Consider the following 25105-nt stretch of genomic DNA (forward strand, 5'->3'; position numbering starts at 1 on the left):
CTTTAACTAGGCCTTGGGACATGACTCGGATAATAAATAAGCCAGCGACTCATCTACAGACAGCTGATTCAGGGTGATTGCTCCTCATCAGTGTAGAGTAGAGAGTACTGGCTTAAATGGTTGAGAGGTCTAAGTCAGGATTTGTGGGGTATTCACCTTAATCAGCGTGAGGAGACTTATAGGCCATACATGCACCTCTGGAATTATGGTAAGAAAGCATGCAAATGAGCACTTAGCAAGCTCTGCCTCTAATGCTACCAGATGCTCTGCACTCATGAGGGGCAATTACCCTGAAACAACTGTCTGCAGATGAGGTGCAGGCTTTATTATCAGAGTCATGTCTGAAGGTCTATTTAAAGGGTTGACCATTGGAGGTGTGATCTGATACTGAGTCTCCACCATTGGGGTTCAGATGTGATATCGATGCATACATACTGTCAATATTACAACCTCAAGGCATGTCACTCCAATATGATATGCAGTGCATTATGCTGAAATGTGTTATGTGCTGGGTAAAAACACACAATGCAACAGCATATCTACAAACACATATAATCATGTAAATACAATAGTGCCATACTCAAAATAGAAAATGTACTAATGCTATGTTATAAATTTGGGATTCTTGGCAAATACATTTTGTACAAAATTATTTGTGCATGTCCGCCAATGTCAAGGTGATCTCTTTTTTTTTTTTTTTTTTAGGACAGGAACCTACACTAAATACTACCTCTGCATGTGCCATACTGGCTTCCATTAAATTCAGGGAATGCAGGTTCCACATGCATGGTAAGCCCATACTGTATTATACCTCTTTTGGTGCCACAATGGCCTAAATTTAATTCAGGGAATGCAGGCTCCACATGAATGCTGAGCCCACTCTATATTATACCTCTCCTGGTGCAAAATGGCCTCTATTAAATGGAGAGCAGGCTACAGTTAATACCTGCACTAATTAAAATCAGCCTATGAGACAGGATATTTAGGACTGCACGACTAATGAAGTCAGCCACACCTTCAATGCAGTCTGCAAAGAGGAAAATGGGGGTTAGTCAGCACATACCAGTGCGCAGGTGTACGTCGCCATGGCTGAAAGCACAAGAGCAAAAAGAAACAATCCAATAGTACTCTGCAAACACAATTAATAAAGTAAATACAATAGTGCCATACTCAATACAGAAAATGTACTAATGCTAAGTTATAAATGCGAGATTCTTGGCAAATACATTTTATGCAAAATTATTTGTGCCTGTCCGCCAACGACAAGGTGATCTCTTTAGGACAGGAACCTACACTAAATACTACCTCTGCCTGGGGTATTCTATGAATATGCACTCAGGTTTTATGCACTATGGATAAAATATAGGATCATTAAAACCCACACTGTGTCTGGTAACTAAGTGCATCAGAAACAGTTCACTTGAGTGAAGCAGCTAGATGTATAGTTTTTGATCATCAGCCAATATGAGTCATATGTAGTTACACCCCTTTCCTCAGATGACCCTAGCAGCACTCTGAGAACAGCTCCTATCTATGGATAGGGTGAGTATTGTTTAATACCACTGGGTAAATTAGAGTTTACAAGTCCTAGGTAAAAACTGAGAAGTACTGCAGCATCCCGATGGAGCTTCATGTCCAATCAGAGGTTAGAAAATGTCATATCATCCCTACGGGAATCTCAGATCCTATCCACTCAATAAAGCATGTAAATGACAGCTGTTCCTCCATCCCCCATGGGCACATAGAGTAAGTTTCTTTCTTTAGAATCTCCTTTTGCCGGTCACCGCTTCTGATAGGGAGCCGTCCTCCATCATTGACCTGGAATCTGAGGCAGTTACTGTCTTCATTGTGAAGTTTTTGCACAAGTTTGGCCATTGGTTGTATCCCTTTTATTTTCTATGTGGTCCTTAACTGTGTGCCTGAATTGGCAGGTAATTTTTCTGATATGGCTTTTTTTGGGCGGTCACAGTTAGTTAGACATACCACTCCTGTAGTTCTACAGTTGGCAAGGTCACGTTTTTATATAGTGGTCTCATGTACTAGCACTCATAAATGTGTTTCCAAACTTGTTGTACATGATCCACATCTGGATGTACCGTTAGGTTGATTACTAGGAGATGAAGGATACGTTTTTACAACTTTATCCTGCATATTTTTACCCCTACTGTATGTCACTGAGAGAACTTTTGGCAGTCCATCCATGGTGTCTGGATCATTCTTTATAATTTTTCATTATATGTTTAGCATTGCTGATTAGCTCATGATTTTTTTCATCTTCCATTCCTATTCTAGTCTAGTGATTCCATCTCCTTGTGTTTAATTCATCCTATTTTTGGATGATTTTTTTGAAGATCTTCTCTTTTGCAATCCTGCTGGTAAGCTTCTTCTAATATTTCTGCAGGAAACCCCCATGGCCTGAAATCTAGTCCTTTGATCTTTTGCCCTCTGTCTGAATTCACCCTGCCTCAAACAGCAGATATTGTCTTTTGGTATTCCTTTTTGCCTATTGTACTATGCAATTGTAAGAGACTGTAGGTAGCTTTTTCCTTTTTGTCGATAGTCATTTTAATCTCTTCATTTCAAGCTTTCATGATTTTTAGATGCCTAAGAAATTCTGCTTCAATTTAATTTGTGAACTGTAAACCCATATCATTTTGTTTCAGAGCTGTTACAAACTGTTCTGGGTTGGAGGTCCAAACTACTTTCAGTCACCAGCTATTGATGATGACCGTTCTTGATGTTGCTCACTAAAGACCACCTAATCCTCCCATTAGGCCAGGTATAGATTTGCAAAAGTTAGTGTACAGGGATTCCCCATAGAGGTACCACTAAGCAGGTCTTGAAGAATGAAGAAGTTGTGTTCCAGGACAAATGTCAAACTGAAGTTGTGTGCCCTTACTGGACAAAATTAACTTTAATTTCTTTATGTGCCTTACAGTGTGGGATTAGTGAATACAAGTCTCAATATCCAGACTAGCCAGATAATTTTTAGGTTAGATCACCTCTGGTCATTTGAGCATATCTACAGTGTCCTTTAATTTAGCACATAACAAATAACCAACTGAGGGGGGAACAAAGGGGTTCATTTGCTAAGCTGAAATACGCCTATGTTAGACGTATTTCAGGCGCAGATGGCTGTGCAATGGTTAGTTGCGCCACCATCTGCAACTTCACCCCGCTCACGCCAGGTCTAAAAAAGGTGGGCGGGGAAAGGGACGGGCTGGCCGACCTGTCTCATTAATCATTTTCTACATCTGTTTTAGACGTAGAAAGTGGTCTAACTGTAAGACAGCAAGGAAGCTGCCTTACATATAGAAGTGGCGGAGGATCCGCTGAAGTTATATAGAGGCCGGTGGCTCATCATAACTTCGGCAATCCACCACTAGTGCAGGGCTTTATTAAGATGGCATCTAAAATGCAGGTCTTAATAATTGCTCTTTAAAGTGTCCAAGAAAACCTTGTCACGCTCTTACAGCACAAAATATATATTAGCATAGTGCACTAGATATCAGATTAAAGCGATATGCCCTGAGGTTGTAATATTGACATACCCAATGGTATACATCAATATCAGATAGGAGCTCCGATGATGAAGTCTCGATATGAGATAGGAGCACCGATAGTGAAGTCTCGATATCAGATAGGAGCTCCGATCGTGAAGTCTCGATATCAGATTGGAGCCCCGATGGTGGAGTCTCCAAATCAGATAGGAGCCCTGATGGTGGAGTCTTGATATCAGATAGGAGCCCAGATGGTGAAGTCTCGATATCAGATAGGAGCCTCGATGGTAAAGTCTCGATATCAGATAGGAGCCCCGATGGTGGAGTCTCCATATCAGATAGGAGCCCTGATGGTGGAGTCTCAATATCAGATAGGAGCCCTGATGGTGGAGTCTCGATATCATATAGGAGCCCCGATGGTGGAGTCTCGATATCAGATAAGAGGCCCGATGGGGGAGTCTCGATATCAGATAGGAGCCCTGATGGTGAAGTCTCAATATCAGATAGGAGCCTCAATGATGGAGTCTCGATATCAGATAGGAGTCCCGATGGTGGAGTCTCAATATCAGAGAGGAGCCTCAATGGTGGAGTCTCGATATCAGATAGGAGCCCTGATGGTGGAGTCTTGATATTATCCGGTAGAATGGATGTTTTATCATTACCATCAATCTGTCATCACCTAACAGCATGTTGTTCTATTCAGCACACTCTAATATTATGGTCTTATGATGTAACACTTGATGTTCAGCCAAACTGTTATGACCCAGTTGCTGCATATTGTTCTACATACTGACTCACCACTGAGACTTCATCCTAGGCAACGTGGCGGCATCCTGATCGCAATGGTAACAAGGTCACATACCTTCATTCCGAGCCAATGAATATCCTAGAGGGCCCTGTTTTGCATTTTGCGGACAATTTACATTAGCACATACATGTAAAACTGCTCTAGAGGCTTACATGAGATGTCTGTGATAAGAAAAAAATAACTATGTTCCACAATAAAATAATTTCCATCTCTCAGGATTGTATAGCATTAAGATGCAGCAGCGCCCATAACCTGTGTACAGGTGCAGCACCGTTTCAGGAATAATGCAGACAAATTCTTATTCTTGTTTTGTTATTAGTACATTTTCTAAAACAGACATGTCAGGAAAAGCGACAGGTCCTGTTTAAAGGGTAAGTGTCATATTTTTTTTTATTTGCTAGTTTATTAAAGCTAGGCATGTATACCTGAATTAGTCTGTCAATGATTGTCAAAAGATCCGTAATTACCTTATAATAACAGTTTTTATTAATGTCCTCTGTCCCTTTCCACTGATCCCTTAAAAGACTGAGAGTTGCTAGGGCTTGTCTGTCTTCCTTTTAGTATAAACAGAAGACAGAGGGGCTGCCCCTCCACACTGCATGCCTGCATTAGGCTTCAGAGTGAGGAGGCGTGTCTCTCAGTAATCCAATCTGATTGGCTGGCAGGGAGCTGCTGGCTACAGCAAGTGTGTATGGGAAGTGAGATAAAGCAGTTTTAGCCTCAGAGAACTGGCAGAGGAGCCATCTTGAGAAGGTCCTCATATTGTAAATGTTTAAACAGCCGTAACTAAGGGAAAAACTCAAGAAAAACTGTGGTATGTGAAGAAACTAAAGATTGCTTTGTGCATAATGCTGCTGCTGCAGCAGTAACATGTGCTAAAAAAAAAAAAACATTTTTATGAAAACATGACAGTTACTCTTTAAAAGGCATATGTCAGCAGATTTTCCACCTATAAAACTGTCTGACCTGCTGCATGTGCACTTGGCAGCTGAATGCATCTCTGTTGGTCCCATGTTCATAGGTGTCCATATTGCTGAGAAAAATGATGTTTTAATGTATGCAAATGAGTTTCTGGGAGCAATGGGCTCAGCTCTCTCTGCAATGGCAATGCCCTCATTGATTCTAGAGGCTCATTTCCATATATTAAAACATAATTTTTCTTAGCAATGTGGGCACATATGAACACGGGACCAACACAGATGCCTTCAGCTGCCAAGAGCACATGCAACAGGTCAGCCAGTGTCATAGGTACAAATCTGATGACAGATGCCCTTTAAAGAGGACCTTTCATCAGGCTAGCTCTAGTCTAATTATTATCCTACCTTATATTGCGGCCCCCACTGATGCCATTGCACTTTTTTTTTCTACAGAACCCCCTGTTCGTCGGCTTTTGGATCATATATTTTGGTGCCTTATATTATAATAAGGCGACTCGGTTATACTAGGCGGAGACTTGTATTTTCCCTGGGAGTGGTTATCTTCTCCCTGGCTGTGAGCGCATCCAATCAGAGCTCCCCGCTCTTAGCCAGGGAGAATTAACCCAAGTTTTAGCGAGAATCGCGAGAACTTGAGCGTTTAGACATCCTTGAGCTCATTTTCCCTGGCTAAGAGCGGGGCGCTCTTATTGGATGCGCTCAGAGCCAGGAAGAAGATAACCACTCCCAGGGAAAATACAAGTCTCCGCCTAGTATAACCGAGTCGCCTCATTATAATATAAGGCGCCAAAATATACAGGGCTAACAGCGGACGAACGGGGGGTTCTGTAAAAAAAAAAAAAAAAAGTGCTATGGCATCAGTGGGGGCTGCCCTATAAGGTAGGATAATAATTAGATTGGAGCTAGCCTGATGAAAGGTCATCTTTAAGTAATTCTACAACCTGAAAGAAAAAAACTATATAATTAACGTTCTTAGGGTTACCTACAATTCATTGATCAGAATGTCGGGGACCCAGATCTTCTCAGTAGGGATGGAAATTTTTGACACATTTTCATACTTTTTTGGATCCCAAGTAAGAAATTCATCAACCCAAAACTGTTTAGAATACAAAGAAAAACCCTTCAGTCGACAGTATAAAAAGGTATGCTAAAATAGTGTATAGAGGGTGCTCTCACAGTGATGTACTGGATAATGGAGGGTGCCCTATCTAGCGGGTCACCCAATTCCAGTAAATAAATAGAATAGACAATAGCGGATATATAATAGGCACTCCTCCTTCTGATTTGTATGTCTAGCCCAGATGTATCTAGTTCAAATATTTATTTGTACAAAATATATACATATTATCTAAAAAAAACATGATTACATTAAAATAAATATAAAAATACCCATAAGGTAGATAACATGATTCAATTAAAACATTACATAGTATTCGGGGCCCCAAATCTATATTGCAATATTTGATGTTTAGCCACTGCAGTAATGATGCTCATATGATATGTGAACCATCAAATACCACAATCTAGCATAAAGAGATAAAGATGTTTCCTTAATGTTGGTAAGTATAAAAAAATGTCATTTTTTGAAGATATAGAATTGATAATAATTAAAGTGCAACATATGCCTGATTAGCAGTTCATACAGTAAATGTACATCCACTGCAGTCACTGTACTTCCTGTAGTATCCTGAAAAATGCAGCACAGTTTGTATTGATAGTCACTAGAGATGAACGAATTTGCGCTTATGAAATTCGTTCACACTTTAGTGGCAAAAGGTGAATTGCGTTATGCATTCCGTTACCACGGACCATAACGCAATTCTATGACGGAATGCATAATGGAATGCCTTTAGAGGCATTCCGTTGTTCATTCCGTCATAATATGCAACGTTATGCAGCCCATAGACTTCTATTATGACGGAATAAATAACGGAATGCCTCTAAAGGCATTCCGTTATGCATTCCGTCATAGAATTGCGTTATGGTCCGTGGTAAAATTCACTCATCTCTAATAGTCACTTATAGTCGCTGGTCTGTAGATAGAATAATACAGATTATGTAGCGCACCTTATGTCCAGTGAGCAACTGACATTAGCGTCTTGCCTTGTGCTCTCCCTCCTCCACTTACTTGGCTCCAGATGAACAGCTTCTAACACGGAGCTGTACGGGGCTACACAGGGCTAGCCAACTGCCCCACCTCCTCTTACCCAATCGATCTCTCAAAGTGATACCGCATGGAGCCTGGCGGTCTCCCCTTCCCTTTTGTTAGTTCACAGGTGGATTAACTTCTAGGGGGCTACTTGCTACAGCAGTCAGCTCCTCCACTCGCTAGATCATATAGCAGTGAGATTAGGCTGGATCAAAGTTCTCCGTGGGTAAAATGGATCTATTGTATATATAGATTCAACTTGATACTTGCATGCAAGAAAAAGGAACAATAAAAATAAAAATAAAAATAAATTCCAGACGCGTTTCGGAGCACTAGCTCCTTCCTCAGTGGCCAAAATGAGGAAGGAGCTAGTGCTCTGAAACGCGTCTGCAATTTATTTTTAATGTTCCTTTTCGTTGCATGCAGGTATCAAGTATACAACGGATCTATTTTACCCATGGAGAACTTCGTTCTAGTCTAATCTCACAGCCCTGTGTAGCCCCGTACTGCTCCGTGTTAGAAGCTGTTCATCTGGAGCCAAGTAAGTGGAGGAGGGAGAGCACATGGCACAACACTAATGTTAGTTGCTCACTGGACATAACGTGCGCTACATAATCTGTATTATTCTATCTACAGACCAGCGACTATAAGTGACTATCAATAGAAACTGTGCTGCATTTTTCAGGATACTACAGGAAGTACAGTGACTGCCGTGGATGTACATTTATGAACTGCTAATCAGGCATATCTTGCACTTTAATTATTATCAATTCTATATCTTGGAAAACTGACTTTTTTAATACTTACCAACATTAAGGAAACATCTTTATCTCTTTATGCCAGATTGTGGTATTTGATGGCTCACATATCACATGAGCATCATCACTGCAGTGGCTAAACATCAAATATTGCAATATAGATTTGGGGCCCCGAATACTATGCAATGTTTTAATTAAATCATGTTATCTACCTTATGGTTATTTTTATATTTATTTTAATCTAATCAAGTTTTTATTAGATAATATGTATATATTTTCTTGTACAAATAAATATTTGAACTAGATACAACTGGGCTAGACATACAAATCAGAAGGAGGAGTGCCTATTATATATCCGCTATTATAATAGTATAAAAAGAGCTGGAAAAAACTACCAAGTAAACAAAAACAGAAATGTAAGGCTAGTTTCACACTAGCGGCAGGGGACTCTGACAGGCTGTTCCGGCGGGTGAACAGCCTGTCGGATCCGTCCTGCCGGTAGTACACGCGTGCCCCCGGACTACCGGTACGGCCCCATTGTATATAAAGGGGGCGAGCATGTCGTAGTTTTATTCCGGCTGCCTCTCGGCATGTGCTGCCGTGCTGCCACCGGAACTCCGCCCCGGTAGTCCGGGGGCACGAGTGCACTAGCGGCAAGACGGATCCGACAGGCTGTTCACCCGCCGGAACAGACTGCCAGAGTTCCTTGCCGCTAGTGTGAAACTAGCCTAAGTAATAGTATATATATTTAAAGGGGTTTTCCAGGATCAAACTTATTTTTTTAAAACAGCTTACTCACCATTACTAGCTGAGTCTATGTTCCCCAGATGTTTGTAGGTAGCTTTTATACTGCAACATGGATCCTACAGTCCCCAACAGATTGTTTACATATCTGTTTATCTGTGCGATCACTTCCTGCCGCACTACACTGTGGGTCCCAGCGCAGCGCGGCATCTTCCGGTTTCTACATTCTAACATCGCGTCTCTGCACCCGCCCCCCTCATACATATTCATGCCTCATGCACTTTACATGGGAGGAGTTTTCTAACTAGCATAGTGATCTGCCTCCATTCATTATAAAGCTCCATGCCAGGTGACGTCACCGGGCCGGAGGGGCGGGGCTTAGCGCGATGTCGGCCAGCCTAGTCACCGCCCCTCCATCCACTCTGCATAATTACTTATGCTGCCAGTGACGTCACCGGGCTCCCTGAGCAGCAGAAGAGGAGGCTTTGCTCGCCTGCAAGGGACCCGGTACGTCACTGAGAACAAGAAAACAGTCACTTCCGCCCAAGAATTTACTGGATGAAAACGGGGCTTGAGAAATATGTGCAAAAGGTAGTACATGCCTGTTTGTAATGTGTAAGGCAGTCTAGTACTATTAGACCAATGTCCCCAATCCCAGACAACCCCTTAAATGAAAAATGTAAAGCTGTTGGCATTGTAGCTGAACATACAAACATAACTGATCATTCCATCATTTCTCGTTACCTGTCTATACCATATGTACGTTGTCAGGACTTGGTTCTTCTCATCCTACGAAGATAAATAATGGTTAAAATGAATTAATGATCAAATCTTGAAATAAAGAAGGCATTTCAAAGTAGTCCCAGTTAGCAGATTATTATTTTATACACTGCGTGCAGAATTATTAGGCAAATGAGTATTTTGACCACATCATCCTCTTTATGCATGTTGTCTTACTCCAAGCTGTATAGGCTCGAAAGCCTACTACCAATTAAGCATATTAGGTGATGTGCATCTCTGTAATGAGAAGGGGTGTGGTCTAATGACATCAACACCCTATATTAGGTGTGCATAATTATTAGGCAACTTCCTTTCCTTTGGCAAAATGGGTCAAAAGAAGGACTTGACAGGCTCAGAAAAGTCAAAAATAGTGAGATATCTTGCAGAGGGATGCAGCACTCTTAAAATTGCAAAGCTTCTGAAGCTGATCATCGAACAATCAAGCGTTTCATTCAAAATAGTCAACAGGGTCGCAAGAAGCGTGTGGAAAAACCAAGGCGCAAAATAACTGCCCATGAACTGAGAAAAGTCAAGCGTGCAGCTGCCAAGATGCCACTTGCCACCAGTTTGGCCATATTTCAGAGCTGCAACATCACTGGAGTTCCCAAAAGCACAAGGTGTGCAATACTCAGAGACATGGCCAAGGTAAGAAAGGCTGAAAGACGACCACCACTGAACAAGACACACAAGCTGAAATGTCAAGACTGGGCCAAGAAATATCTCAAGACTGATTTTTCTAAGGTTTTATGGACAGATGAAATGAGAGTGAGTCTTGATGGGCCAGATGGATGGGCCCGTGGCTGGATTGGTAAAGGGCAGAGAGCTCCAGTCCGACTCAGATGCCAGCAAGGTGGAGGTGGAGTACTGGTTTGGGCTGGTATCATCAAAGATGAGCTTGTGGGGCCTTTTCGGGTTGAGGATGGAGTCAAGCTCAACTCCCAGTCCTACTGCCAGTTTCTGGAAGACACCTTCTTCAAGCAGTGGTACAGGAAGAAGTCTGCATCCTTCAAGAAAAACATGATTTTCATGCAGGACAATGCTCCATCACACGCGTCCAAGTACTCCACAGCGTGGCTGGCAAGAAAGGGTATAAAAGAAGAAAATCTAATGACATGGCCTCCTTGTTCACCTGATCTGAACCCCATTGAGAACCTGTGGTCCATCATCAAATGTGAGATTTACAAGGAGGGAAAACAGTACACCTCTCTGAACAGTGTCTGGGAGGCTGTGGTTGCTGCTGCACGCAATGTTGATGGTGAACAGATCAAAACACTGACAGAATCCATGGATGGCAGGCTTTTGAGTGTCCTTGCAAAGAAACGTGGCTATATTGGTCACTGATTTGTTTTTGTTTTGTTTTTGAATGTCAGAAATGTATATTTGTGAATGTTGAGATGTTATATTGGTTTCACTGGTAAAAATAAATAATTGAAATGGGTATATATTTGTTTTTTGTTAAGTTGCCTAATAATTATGCACAGTAATAGTCACCTGCACACACAGATATCCCCCTAAAATAGATAAAACTAAAAAACAAACTAAAAACTACTTCCAAAAATATTCAGCTTTAAAATTAATGAGTTTTTTGGGTTCATTGAGAACATGGTTGTTGTTCAATAATAAAATTAATCCTCAAAAATACAACTTGCCTAATAATTCTGCACTCCCCGTATAACATATTATACAACAGAATGAGTAACAAAATAAGCAGAAACCATATAGGAATCTTATACAAGTATATATGTGATTGACTTCTAGATTGCCATCTTGAAGACAGCACAGGGGACAGAAATACTTTTCCGCCACCTACCGTAAATATTTCAATGATATGATGTCAAAAATTTGTGCTTATACAATGAAAGACATACAGTGGCCAATAGTTAATAAATAATAAAAGTTGCTTAGCCTGATGTGCCTCAAAATTATATATTTCATATGGCACCATCAACTGGCCAAATACAACACAAGCCTAGAAATGAAATGTTCCACATGGTGTGATTGTCCACGTGGTATTCCATGTAGTAAATGTGACTGGTAGATGCCAACAATCTATCATTGGTTGTACCAATGTCATCAAATCTGACATAACCAAATTGAATTGCTTGGTTACTCCACAATGCCCTCTCAACCACCCACAGTAACTTAAAGCTCAAGTCTCCTATGCTGTCCTTTGTTATCGGATCTGATTGCCAAATTTCCAGGAAACTTTATTCCCCCTACTCGGTGTATGAAAATGAGCATCTTGAAGTCAAGAGGGCAGCGGCCCCGACGCTTCAAATCAAGCTTGCACCCCTTGCCTCCTTCACTCTTGATGGAAAACTCTTTTTTACTTTTTTCAAGTGCGATGCACCAGATAGCTCGCAGTTGTGATGTCTTCTCACTTTTGGTGCCTGCGCAGTGCGCCCAGCTGTACTGTACCTTCAGAGGCTTATTGCACAGGTGATGACTGCCAGATGTGCCTGCTCCAGAGTGTCTGCTATAGATGAGCGAATTTATGAAAAGTTTGATTCGGCTGATTCGCCGAATTTTACCCAAAAATTTGCTTTGTGATGAATTACTTCGTCACGAAGCGCATTTTTTTGTAAGTGGCTGGTGCAATGACAGAGAGCGGCGCTAGCGCCGCCCCGTCATTGTACCCCTCAGATGCTGCGTTCATACATGAGTGTATATTTTGAAATTAACATAATATTTTTTTTTTAATCAAACTTACCGCCTCCATTTGCTCGCGACGGGCCGTCACCATGCACAGGATTTTGGCCGAGATCTTCTCAATCAAGATAGCAGCTGGGGGCCCGTTGCGAGCAAATGGAGGAGGTAAGCATATATATTTTTTGTTTTTTACACTATTTCAGGTGAAATCGATTCGCTAACACAAAGCATAAGGAAATTCAGCTTCGAGGCAATTCAAATTTATCCTGAAATTCTGATCGAATTCCACTTTGTGGAATTCAAATCGCTCTAGTGTCTGCTGTATGAGAAAAAAGTCAATTTTTTCTTAGACACAGAATCACTCAAAACATGCCGCAGTACCAGACACAGCCCCAGGACAACTGGTACACTGTTTGTGGAAAAACTCAGAAGAACCATACCAGGTTGAAATAAATTAAGTATTGTGTGAGCTCTTTTTTTATTATATCATATTTCAAAATGGAAAAAAAAAAAATCGCAGAATGCCTTTGCACTAGTATGATATCCCAGACATTACATTTAATATAATAATATCTGCCATTCATCACTAATATAGCTATAGATAAAGATATAGATATTTTACTACACTTACCACGCCTAATATAGCATATACCATGACGTCTATAAACACAGTGGTGGTCTGCCTCCAGTTGTGCACAGGTCTCACACCCTTCTTGTATCCCTCCATTAGGTCGTCAGAAAGACGCAGAAGGGCTGGCCTGGAGGAATTATCCATCCTGTGTGCTGCAAGATAGGAAATCCATAAAAGTCCTAACTTTACTAGATGTGAACATGGTGCTTTAAGTGCTGAACCTACAACAATTTCCCTAAGGGAATAAAAGGCCTAGAAAGTATGTATAAAAAAATATAAATTTTATTGAAACATACAATTATCACCATTAAAATTACATGATATATGGGACAAAAACATCAGACAGTGCAATAATGTCCAAAAATTGCTATACTGAGTAAAAGACCCCCACATCACATTACTCCCCCAAAAGGTTGATAAAGCATGTCACATGAATGGTGACCAAAAGACACATCAGGTCAGTATAATAAATTCCACAGGGCCATATACACTTCGGCATACCATAATACCTCAGTGGGGGGAGAAACCCCTTCACTCCCTAATTACTGTAGGACTAACGGGAGAAAGACCCTAACAGATGTCACCATAGTATAGCATGGTGCTTTCAGTGTGTTGTTCTTATCTAACAGAATGAAGCATGTATGTGTTCCACTCTTTCAAAGATACTTTCAAATTAGCTAGGACTTTATGAAGAGTTTGGTCACACAACAGTCATGGTAAAGTCCACGTCCATCAAAAAAATTCTGATGTGTTCAGACTCAAGTCTTCAACAAATTTCCCATATCATGAAATAATTAGGTTATATGAGTCGTGGTAACCTGTGATTTTACCATGACCACAGAGCCCGAGCCTTGAATTTATGGAATCATCTGTAAAGCTCATTATATTTTTTTGCCAAAGTACAACACATTGAAACCTCTCCAAAAGATCTCGTTTGAGTAGGCCACCTCTTTGTGTCTTTATATCCTATGTATACTGGCTTCTTTTTTGAGAGGACCACTCCTCAAAAGACCATTTTTCATGACAACTAGCATTTTCAGAATTCTATTATGACCCTTGGTATTCAGTTTACACAGACGCAATCAGTGGGTTTTGTAGCCGATTGGAGGTATGTAAAGCAGATCAGAATGAATGTTGACTAACATTTGTTCGTATATTTCGTATCAACTTTCTGGATCCAAAAATGTCATCAATTTTCATCTGTTTCCAGCAGTTTTTGACCTGTTATTGTCAATTTTTACCTACTGACTCCTGGTAGCAATCTTTGTAACAATCTTTTATACCGCATCCTGTGTCCTCATCCTTATCATAGATTTCAAACAAAAAAAGGGGAGCAAAAGTGACTTTCATAGAAATAAAAAATATACTATATGTCACTGTCACCGTGAGACCAACAAAACTGACCACACCTGATGCAGAACTGAAGCAAATGGCAATTCTCATAAGAAAGCACCAATTCTTTAGACTGATAAAGACCCATGTATGCATCGATAATAAAAAAAAAACACAAAAAATGATTCAATATGGATGAAATATGGCGATACCAGGATGATCACCCAATATTTCATGTTCTAGTACAATGGGACCTTGCTTATATGCAAAGAAGCTCATATACATAGGTGCAGTTCACAATGATATTATCATAAAGTCGTAGTTCTATATGTACTGTAGATACATCAATGACATTACCCGCACACTTTTTAATAGTTTAGTGACAAACTTGACTATGCTAAGTCTTTAAATATGTATAAACATGATACCTAAACAGCTACTTCACATATATAGACCAACTACATAGAATGGAGAACTTCTGAAGGTAAGAACTCACCTGCACTGAACATGAGGAGAGCAGGGACCAGCACACTGTGGTGGATCCAGCAGCTTTTTGGCACCATTTTGTCCAATAGCTTCAGATATAATATATGATGTAATTAGGCACCACGATATGTAGGTTCTACTCTACACCCTTCTGGAGAGCGTTTGAAGAGCTATATCTCAGATTGTCCTAGCTCCTTTGGCATTAGTCCTTCAGCTCTGGCGTAGAATCTTGCGTTTGGTTATTGCCCATATACACTTGGATTGGTGCTGCCCTGTAGGCCCAATGGAGGCTTTTGTGTTATATAGGTTTTGATTCCTATAATTAGTTTGTTCTACATGTATTTCTAGGTTTCCATCTAGGCTCCTTCGTCATCTTCAGTCTAAGTTTTTCACAGTTATATCCTAGACCACAAGTCTTTCTTGTCTTTAATCATGAAGAATTCCTTCCTCGCTATCTTCTTTCCTTGGTAAATCTATTGCTTGTCTGGATGTCCTTCCATCTCTTCTGCATCTTATTTTACTTGATGTTCAGTAACTTTCCTGGAGATGCTTTCCTGCTGTCAGCATCTGGCAGCTTGTCACTCCTCTGCGTGATGTCACCCTGTAATCTAAGGAGCCAGGCTGAACCTATTGCCCCCTGGTCCCTTGCCCATTAGTACTGTCATGTCCACTTAATGCTAATCAGGCAGGCGGATGGTTTTGCACAGAGCAATTAGTTACCTGAGATCCGATTAACCCTTCCTCTGTCTCATCTACCTTGCAGAAATGCGCATATGCAATTGCTTGGAGTGTCAGCCTTGAATCCAATAAGGCTGAGGTCAATAGTATAGGCAAGGTTTTGAGATGTTGCTTTTTATGCAGGAGACTTATGAAGGATGCACACCACAAGTCTGGGCTGGCTCCAACTTTTCAGTGGTTGCTTTCACATTGGGATATCTGAAAGATGTATATGCTATTTTCGAGGCATGGTAAAGGGTGGCATGTAGGATAGCCTTCTCATTACCAGGCTTATCAGTTTCATCAAAATTTCTAAACCTTTGCTAACCTCATCCAGCAGGTTTGCAGCTATCAGGGGGTAGCAGGACATATGCCCCAGGTGTAAGATGACCGGGGGGGTTTCAAACAAGCTACTCTGCCTGACCGTGATAGATACAGAACTAGTGCAGCAGCTAAAAGTGTGCTTCAGGTGGAGTAAAGACTAGTTAGAAGGTGTGAGCCATTTTGGATCTATGGCTCCTAGGCAGACTTAAAGGGATAATCAAATATAGGGGTTTGAGTCCGCACAACCTGCCTGCAGGTGCACATCACTATGGCGAAATACATACACAAACGGAAAATGCAAATGTGATCGCACACTGCATCCAGCACTCTGCCCTCCATGCTGGATGAGACATTGGTTTATATTTTGGCCAAAGCATAGTAAGCCACTCACCGCGTCAAGGTCGTCTCAATTGAGTGGTCCCTAACTCTTGTTCCTACCTGTTCATGGGCCATGACAGCCACACAAAATCCAGGGAATGCAGGTCAGCATGCAAGCCAAGTACACTTTGCTTGTAACCCCGTCCGGTGCCATTACAGCTTTCATCGGATCCAGGGATGCAAGTACCAACATGCATGCTGAACCCACCATATACTTCTCCTGGAGCCAGATGGCTAATGGTAGGTTCTATATAAGCAGACTCAGTTTTATACTGACTTTAAAACCAGCCTCCAGGACAGATTAACTGGTCAGGTGTGCTTGACTCAAAGGAGATCGCCACGCCTCAATTAGCCATCTGGCTCCAGGAGAAGTATATGGTGGGTTCAGCATGCATGTTGGTACTTGCATCCCTGGATCCGATGAAAGCTGTAATGGCACCGGACGGGGTTACAAGAAAAGTGTACTTGACTTGCATGCTGACCTGCATTCCCTGGATTTTGTGTGGCTGTCATGGCCCATGAACAGGTAGGAACAAGAGTTAGGGACCACTCAATTGAGACGACCTTGACGCGGTGAGTGGCTTACTATGCTTTGGCCAAAATATAAACCAATGTCTCATCCAGCATGGAGGGCAGAGTGCTGGATGCAGTGTGCGATCACATTTGCATTTTCCGACCGTGGTTTTTGTATCAGATGCCACGATCATGTATGAACGCTGTATTTGAGGGGTGTCATTGCACCCACTACTTACAAAGAAGTGCGCTTCGTGAGGAAATTATTTGTCACAAAGGAATTTTTTAGTAAAATTTGGCGAACAACTGATTTCAATGTTCCAATAATTCGCTAATCTCTAATTATAACATATTGGTAAATTAGACGAGTACATGGAGCCAGGAGGCACCCGCCCATCCAATGGAGAAAGAGACATAAATTGATTAGGTGGCCGGCCCACCACGTGTCTCCGGACTTTATCTGTAGCACTGGTGTCAGCACTCTTAGTAGCGGTAATTGTAGTATAATTAGATTCAGTCTTAAAGTGATCTGGGGATAGAGATTCGCTTCCTGAATTGTTTGTTTCTGATTGAGTTTAGATAATAAAATGCGTTCTTCATGCTAGCGTAGCTCTTAGAGTGTGGTAAATAAGACACGTCTGCCAGGATGTTTCATGCTAGGATATAGATTTACATAAAACATACGGCAGAAATATTAGCACAGTATTTCTTACACAGTATTGGACTCCAAAGGTCCTTCAGAATATAACCTCAGTGTCCATCACTTTCTGCTAGGGGCAATATTTTCAATGTTCTTCACAAATTACATAATTCAAAATGGACCGTTTTCATGCCCTTTCACTATATAAAATAATTATATAAGCAAATGCAGCACTGATTAGATGCAGTCCCAGACAAATTAAATAATAACAGGTGATTCACCAGTGACATATTCTCTGATTTGAGTCTTTCACTTTCAGGTTCATCTGGCCCAGACCACAATGATGGCTTCTATTAAGGACTGCAGACTTTCCTTTGTAGACAATTTGGCCTCTACTTCTACAGCCCATCCCCACCTATCACAGCCACACATCCTCCCCACCCTGCTACTTCTTTAAAGTATGTTGCAACAATGTTACCAAAGTGAAGTTAACCTTTAATAAAAAATAAATGCCTGTGGCCCCTTTCCTGGAAACTTCATCATAGTTATATTGGGTCCCAGCACTTGTAATGTCAGAGCACGAAGTGTCACTTTTATTGTAAGTGCAGTGTGGGCTTTTTGAATAGATCTCTTCTGATCGGAGCCCTGTGATTTCACTGCTGGGGCTCCGATTGAAAAGCAGAGGGAGCCGCATCCCTCTGGATTGCCTCACAGATGCCGCATTCGCTGTAGATCGCAGCATCTGAGGAGTTATACGACAGGGTTCGGCACAGTAGACGTTCCCCGTCATTGCGGCTGGGTGTCTGCTATATTATACAGCCGGCTCCCGCCACATATGCAGCGGGTTCACCACAGCAGCCACCATGATGTAGCGGTACATTACGGCCTTGAAGGCATTCAGATAGTAATAATAAATCTCCCTTTGTTTTTTTGAGGTCAGTAATGTTTATTTGTCTGCTGGTTTGCAATTTTCATCAGAAAGAGAGGTGAAGTATTATCTGCAGTACATTGCCCTGTGTAATCAGGGATGTGCTGCCACTAGTAAATGGGGGAGGCATGTGCAGTAAGCCGGATTGGACTAATGCACACTGGCGCAATAATATGCACTGACTGGGTCAGGTGTAAATGATAGTTAAGAGTTTTTGTTTGTGACGCCAATTGCAGCGTGCGCAGGTTACAGTCTCAGGGCCCTTTAAGGTGTTGCAACTCATGTACCAGATGAGGAATGCCAGAGTGGTATAATGTCTCTGTGTAGTAGTATGTATAGTGTCAACAGTGTCTCCTACCTTAGTACGGCTGGACTCCTGGATCCTGGCTCACTTGCAATAAATGAGTGTGTTGCTAGTAGGAGTAATTGAGGGACTTGGTAGCAATGAATGAGATCCAGACTTGGAATATAATTCAACTTGTCTTTACTGGAGGCAGCATTAATCCACATGAGATACAGCAATAGTCTTGGGTCCCAGCAGGTATTGGCAATATGTGGCAGGGATTACTATCTCTTCTGCTTCTATCATATGCCAGAAATCTTCTGCTCTGTCTATCTTCTGCTGTGTATGTGACTGACTAGCTGAGGAGGAATTTGGCTTCTCCTGGTCTCTGGATGGTACTCACAGTTATGCTCACAGGGAATGGCTCTTCCTGGAGTTCTGGAGATGGCTGCTTGCTTGTCACCAGTTGAGGCTGAAGGCTCAGACTGGGAATGAAGATCTTTGGTCTCAGCCGAGACTCGATCCTGGGTTGGGATCCCTAGAACTGGGAGCTCCTACCAGCGCAGCCTTCCCCTAGCCGGGGTGGCTGGCACACTAAAACTAACTTCCTTTCCTCCCCATGAGGCAGGATGTGGGAACATTCCACACCTCCTCAAAGAGGGGGGAGCTAAACTGGAATGTACTATTCCAGTCTAGATATGCTAAACTGTTGCTAAGGTCCTGCTAAACATTGCTGCCACCTGCTGGTGTACATGGAAATTACAGCAAATACATGTAACAGGCTTAGAAAATGCACATTATTAAGGATGTGATATTGACTTACACAAGATGACAGTACAGATACACTTAACAGGATGTAGCGGGGAAAAAGAGTTTAGTAACATAACTCTGGGATGTTACACATGATTGCAGTAGAAGTTGATCCTCCCCCATACACTTTGCATCAGCCTGTGTAATAAGCTAAGGAAAATGAGCGCCAGTCATCCAGTGGAGGTTGTAATACAGCCTTAAAGGGGTTGACCCATGAAACATATTCTACAGTTTGCAGACCAGCTCCTGGATCAGAATACATTTGTAATTGCATTTAGATAAAAATTTTGTATAGCCCCTGAGTTATTCACTGAAATCTATCTGTACAGCGCCACCTGCTATTAATTTCTCTGTCCATCTCACAGAGGTGGACACACATGTTTAGATCCATCGTCCAATTCCCACTAGCTGCAGCAGGACTCCCCCTGAGAAAGGGCATGCCCCCTGAGCTGTCTTCTTGAAATAAATCTAGCAGGACAATTGCAGCAATGAATGGGCAGATCGCTGGAACCATGTGAGGTACAGGGTTGGCTTTGGAAGAGATTGTCATGTTCTATATAATGTCTGATTTTCATTTTTTTACATTAATCAAGGGATTATCCCTTTAACGGAAAATGCAAATGTGATCGCACACTGCATCCAGCACTCTGCCCTCCATGCTGGATGAGACATTGGTTTATATTTTGGCCAAAGCATAGTAAGCCACTCACCGCGTCAAGGTCGTCTCAATTGAGTGGTCCCTAACTCTTGTTCCTACCTGTTCATGGGCCATGACAGCCACACAAAATCCAGGGAATGCAGGTCAGCATGCAAGCCAAGTACACTTTGCTTGTAACCCCGTCTGGTGCCATTACAGCTTTCATCGGATCCAGGGATGCAAGTACCAACATGCATGCTGAACCCACCATATACTTCTCCTGGAGCCAGATGGCTAATGGTAGGTTCTATATAAGCAGACTCAGTTTTATACTGACTTTAAAACCAGCCTCCAGGACAGATTAACTGGTCAGGTGTGCTTGACTCAAAGGAGATCGCCACGCCTCCAATATATGCTACAGAGAAAAAAATATAGGGGTTTGAGTCCGCACAACCTGCCTGCAGGTGCACATCACTATGGCGAAATACATACACAAACGGAAAATGCAAATGTGATCGCACACTGCATCCAGCACTCTGCCCTCCATGCTGGATGAGACATTGGTTTATATTTTGGCCAAAGCATAGTAAGCCACTCACCGCGTCAAGGTCGTCTCAATTGAGTGGTCCCTAACTCTTGTTCCTACCTGTTCATGGGCCATGACAGCCACACAAAATCCAGGGAATGCAGGTCAGCATGCAAGTCAAGTACACTTTGCTTGTAACCCCGTCCGGTGCCATTACAGCTTTCATCGGATCCAGGGATGCAAGTACCAACATGCATGCTGAACCCACCATATACTTCTCCTGGAGCCAGATGGCTAATGGTAGGTTCTATATAAGCAGACTCAGTTTTATACTGACTTTAAAACCAGCCTCCAGGACAGATTAACTGGTCAGGTGTGCTTGACTCAAAGGAGATCGCCACGCCTCCAATATATGCTACAGAGAAAAAAATATAGGGGTTTGAGTCCGCACAACCTGCCTGCAGGTGCACATCACTATAGCGAAATACATACACAAAAATAACACAGTGTAAAAATAAAATAAAAAAATTATACATACCTGATTCATTCGCAAGATCTGGTGTGAAATCCCTAGTGGCCCAAGATTACATCATCACGCCGCCCAGTCTGGTGACGTCATACGTCAACGCGCACAGGATCTTCAAGCAAGATGGCGGCGGACAGCCCGTCGCAAGCAAATGGATCAGAAAAGTATGATTTTTTATATTTTTTTTATACTATTTCAAGTTAAATCGATTTGCTACCACGAAGCACAAGGAAATTCGATTTCGGTTTCCCCGGGCGCCAAATTGTAGGGGGCGCCAGGCAGAAGGCAGTAAAATGAGGGTGATGGAAGCCTATGGCTCCCATTCCCTCCGATCCGCCTTGCCTAAAGCTTTATATCACCGAGACCTCCTGCGCCGGGTCTCGCGAGATGACGCAATGACGTGATGACGCGGCGCAGGAGGGCAGTGTGATGTGTTCCTGACCGCCTGCGCCGGGACGCCCAAGCAAAGACTACAAGAAGTGATGAAGAGAGGTGAGTATTATTATAAAAAAAAAATTATGTAAGTACTGGGGGCCATACTGGGGACGCGTCAATTTTGACGTAAATTTTTTTCCCTTAGTCCTAACAGCAGCACAAGTGGGGATTTGCCCCTGTGAAGCTGGTCAGGACAGGTGGGATTTTTATTGAACAAAAAATCTCTGCCAAGTATCATTAATTAATTAATTGATGCCACCCCTATATAACCCGCCCCCTGTCTGGACGGGGTTGCTTTCTTTAACAAGTAATCCACACAACCCAAAGGGTGGGAAATTTGTGTGCTGCTGTTAGGACTAAGGGAAAACAAATTTACGTCAAAATTGACGCTTCCCTTTCGTCCTAACCAGAAGCACAAGTGGGGAAGTAGCAAGGACCTCACACAAATTTGGGAGGGCAAAAATCTACGTGTGAACATACAGTACAGACCAAAAGTTTGGACACACCTTCTGATTCAAAGAGTTTTCTTTATTTTCAGGACTATGAAGGCATCAAAACTATGAATTAACACATGTGGAATTATATACATAACAAACAAGTGTGAAATAACTGAAAATATGTCATATTCTAGGTTCTTCAAAGTAGCCACCTTTTGCTTTGATTACTGCTTTGCACACTCTTGGCATTCTCTTGATGAGCTTCAAGAGGTAGTCCCCTGAAATGGTCTTCCAACAGTCTTAAAGGAGTTCCCAGAGATGCTTAGCACTTGTTGGCCCTTTTGCCTTCACTCTGCGGTCCAGCTCACCCCAAACCATCTCGATTGGGTTCAGGTCCGGTGACTGTGGAGGCCAGGTCATCTGGCGCAGCACCCTATCACTCTCCTTCATGGTCAAATAGCCCTTACTTTGAAAGTTTTCCCAATTTTTCGGCTGACTGACTGACCTTCATTTCTTAAAGTAATGATGGCCACTCGTTTTTCTTTACTTAGCTGATTTTTTCTTGCCATAATGAAAATTCTAACAGTCTATTCAGTAGGACTATCAGCTGTGTATCCACCTGACTTCTCCTCAACGCAACTGATGGTCCCTACCCCATTTATAAGGCAAGAAATCCCACTTATTAAACCTGACAGGGCACACCTGTGAAGTGAAAACCATTTCAGGGGACTACCTCTTGAAGCTCATCAAGAGAATGCCAAGAGTGTGCAAAGCAGTAATCAAAGCAAAAGGTGGCTACTTTGAAGAGCCTAGAATATGACATATTTTCAGTTGTTTTACACTTGTTTGTTATGTATATAATTCCACATGTGTTAATTCATAGTTTTGATGCCTTCAGTGTGAATCTACAATTTTCATAGTCATGAAAATAAAGAAAACTCTTTGAATGAGAAGGTGTGTCCAAACTTTTGGTCTGTACTGTATATACCAATAAATAATTTTCCTCACTCTAAGGGAGCGCAGCACTTAGAACAGAGTGTCCAAAGTCAGCTCCTTCTGCTCGCCTTGAAACTATACGGTAGTGAGAGATGAAAGTGTTCTGTGAACTCCAAGAGGCGGCAGCGCAAATCTGGTCTAAAGGAATTAACTTCCTTTCAGCATACGACGTGGATACTGCCCTGGTCGAATGGGCAGATACAAATGACGGCGGTGACAGATTTTGTGACAGAAAGGTCAGACGGATAGTGTCCTTGATCCACCTACTCAAAGTGGGCTTGGAGGCTTTAAGCCCTCTGTTTCTCCCTGAGTAGGCTAGAAGGAGATTCTCAGATCTCCTGAAGTCCGCTGTTCTGTGCAAATATATTTTTAGAACCCTTAGAATGTCCAGGGTGAGTAACTTTTCCTCCTCTGGAGACGTTGGAGCAGGGGAAAACTTCGGTAATGTTATCGTCTGGTTAATATTTGCAAATGAAGGCACCTTCGGCAGAAAGGTTGGCAGGAACCTCAACAGGACACTGTCCTGGAGCAAAGTTAGGTATGACTCTGCCGCTCCTAGAGCTTGAAGTTCCCCAATTCTTTTAGCCGAGGTAATGGCTAATAGAAAGGTGACTTTGAGAAATAGGGATCTCAAGTCTACCTCCTCTAATGGCTCAAAGGGGGGAACACACAACCCTTTTAGCACTATTGCTAGATCCCACTCAGGGGTCGGTCTCAGGATGCTAGGTTTAAGTCTCTGACTTAAGGAACCTCCTGATTAGGTGGCCTTAAGAAATCGGCCTACCAATACATGCCGACAAAGCAGAGACGTGAGCTCTGAGTGTAGATGGGCTTAGACCCTTGTCTAGACCATCCTGAAGGAACTGTAGGATCGCAGAGAGAGGAGGATCTGAGGGAACTACCTCTCTCTCTCAGTACACCATAGAATGAAAATCTTGCATATCCTGGAGTATTTCCTGTTTGTGGACACTGCCCGGGAGTGCGAGATTGTTCTCAAGACCTACGCAGATAACCCTCTAGCGTCTAGAAGGGACCTGTCAATCTCCAGGCTGTCAGACTGAGCTTCCTCAGATCTAGACAGGGACCTGTGTCCTGATACACTAGGTTCTGTATTAGGGAGAAGTTTCCAATATGTGCCTTGACTCATCTGCATGAGCTGGGTGAACCAAGACCTCTTTGGCCAGAATGGTCTGATGGCTATCACTGAGGTCTGGTCTTGCTTGATCTTCATCAATACCCTTGGTATCATGGAAATTGGAGGGAACACATAAGCCAGCCTGAACCTCCAAGTTATGGACAGAGCATCTATCGCTACAGGGTTGTCCTCCTTGTAAAGGGAGCAGAACCTGTTCACCTTGGCGTTCAATCGAATTGCCATCAGATCGATCTCCGGAGTACCCCAACGCTGGACAATCCTGGAAAAGATGTTCTCGTTCAATGACCATTCCCCTGGAATGGAAAGGCCCCGACTTGCACTACATTGAGGTCTCCTCTGATATGAACCGCCACTAAGTGGGATAGGTTGGTCTCTGCCCAAGCGAGAATTAGTCCCACCTCCCTCAGGAGAGTCTGGGATCTCGTTCCTCCCTGTCTGTTTAGGTAAGCCACTACTGTTGTATTGTCGGTCCGGACTCTCACCTCTTGACTGCGGATGAGAGGAGCAAAATGACTGAGGGCTAGTCTAACCGCTCTCAACTCCCTCAAATTGGAAGAGAGGAGTCTCTCCTGAGGACTCCAGGTACCTTGTACTGGATTGTCCTCCAGATGGGCTCCCCAACCTAGAAGGGAGGCATCTGTGGTCAACGTAATCCAACGCGGTTGGATCAAGGACCTCCCATCTGCTAGGTTCCTCCACCACCTGAGTGAAGAACGGGCTTTTACAGACAGGGAGTGCATCCGGTCCAAGTCCTTTGGCTTGCGACTCCAAACCGTTAACACTTCTTCCTGAAGTGGGCGTAGATGCCATAAGGCCCACGGAACTGCCTCCGCAGATGCTGACATGTGGCCTAACATCCTCATGAGAACCCTGATAGACACCCGTCTGGGTGGAAGTAGAAACTCTGCCGCTTTTATTACTCTGTCTTTCCTCTGTGGCGACAGGAACAGAATCATCTGCTGTTAATCGATCACAAAGCCTAGGAATGTTCTCGTGGTGGATGGGATCAACTGTGACTTGTCCCAGT

At 42.6% G+C, this 25105-nt stretch overlaps 1 protein-coding gene across 1 annotated transcript in view; it reads right to left on the bottom strand.

The window, feature by feature from the left end:
• Positions 1-24888, bottom strand: part of LOC120989898 (5-hydroxytryptamine receptor 3A-like) — a 35699-nt gene extending 10811 nt beyond the window's left edge. The window contains exons 1-4 of the mRNA XM_040418338.1: positions 24665-24888; positions 12955-13189; positions 9639-9683; positions 6230-6339 (exon numbers count right to left, since the gene is read on the bottom strand). Coding sequence (XP_040274272.1) covers positions 6230-6339; positions 9639-9683; positions 12955-13189; positions 24665-24888 — 614 coding nt within the window. The remainder of the gene's footprint in view (positions 1-6229; positions 6340-9638; positions 9684-12954; positions 13190-24664) is intronic.
• Positions 24889-25105: the final 217 nt, after the last annotated feature.

This window comes from Bufo bufo, chromosome 1, assembly GCF_905171765.1.
Source record: "Bufo bufo chromosome 1, aBufBuf1.1, whole genome shotgun sequence".
Taxonomy (NCBI): Eukaryota; Metazoa; Chordata; class Amphibia; order Anura; family Bufonidae; genus Bufo; species Bufo bufo.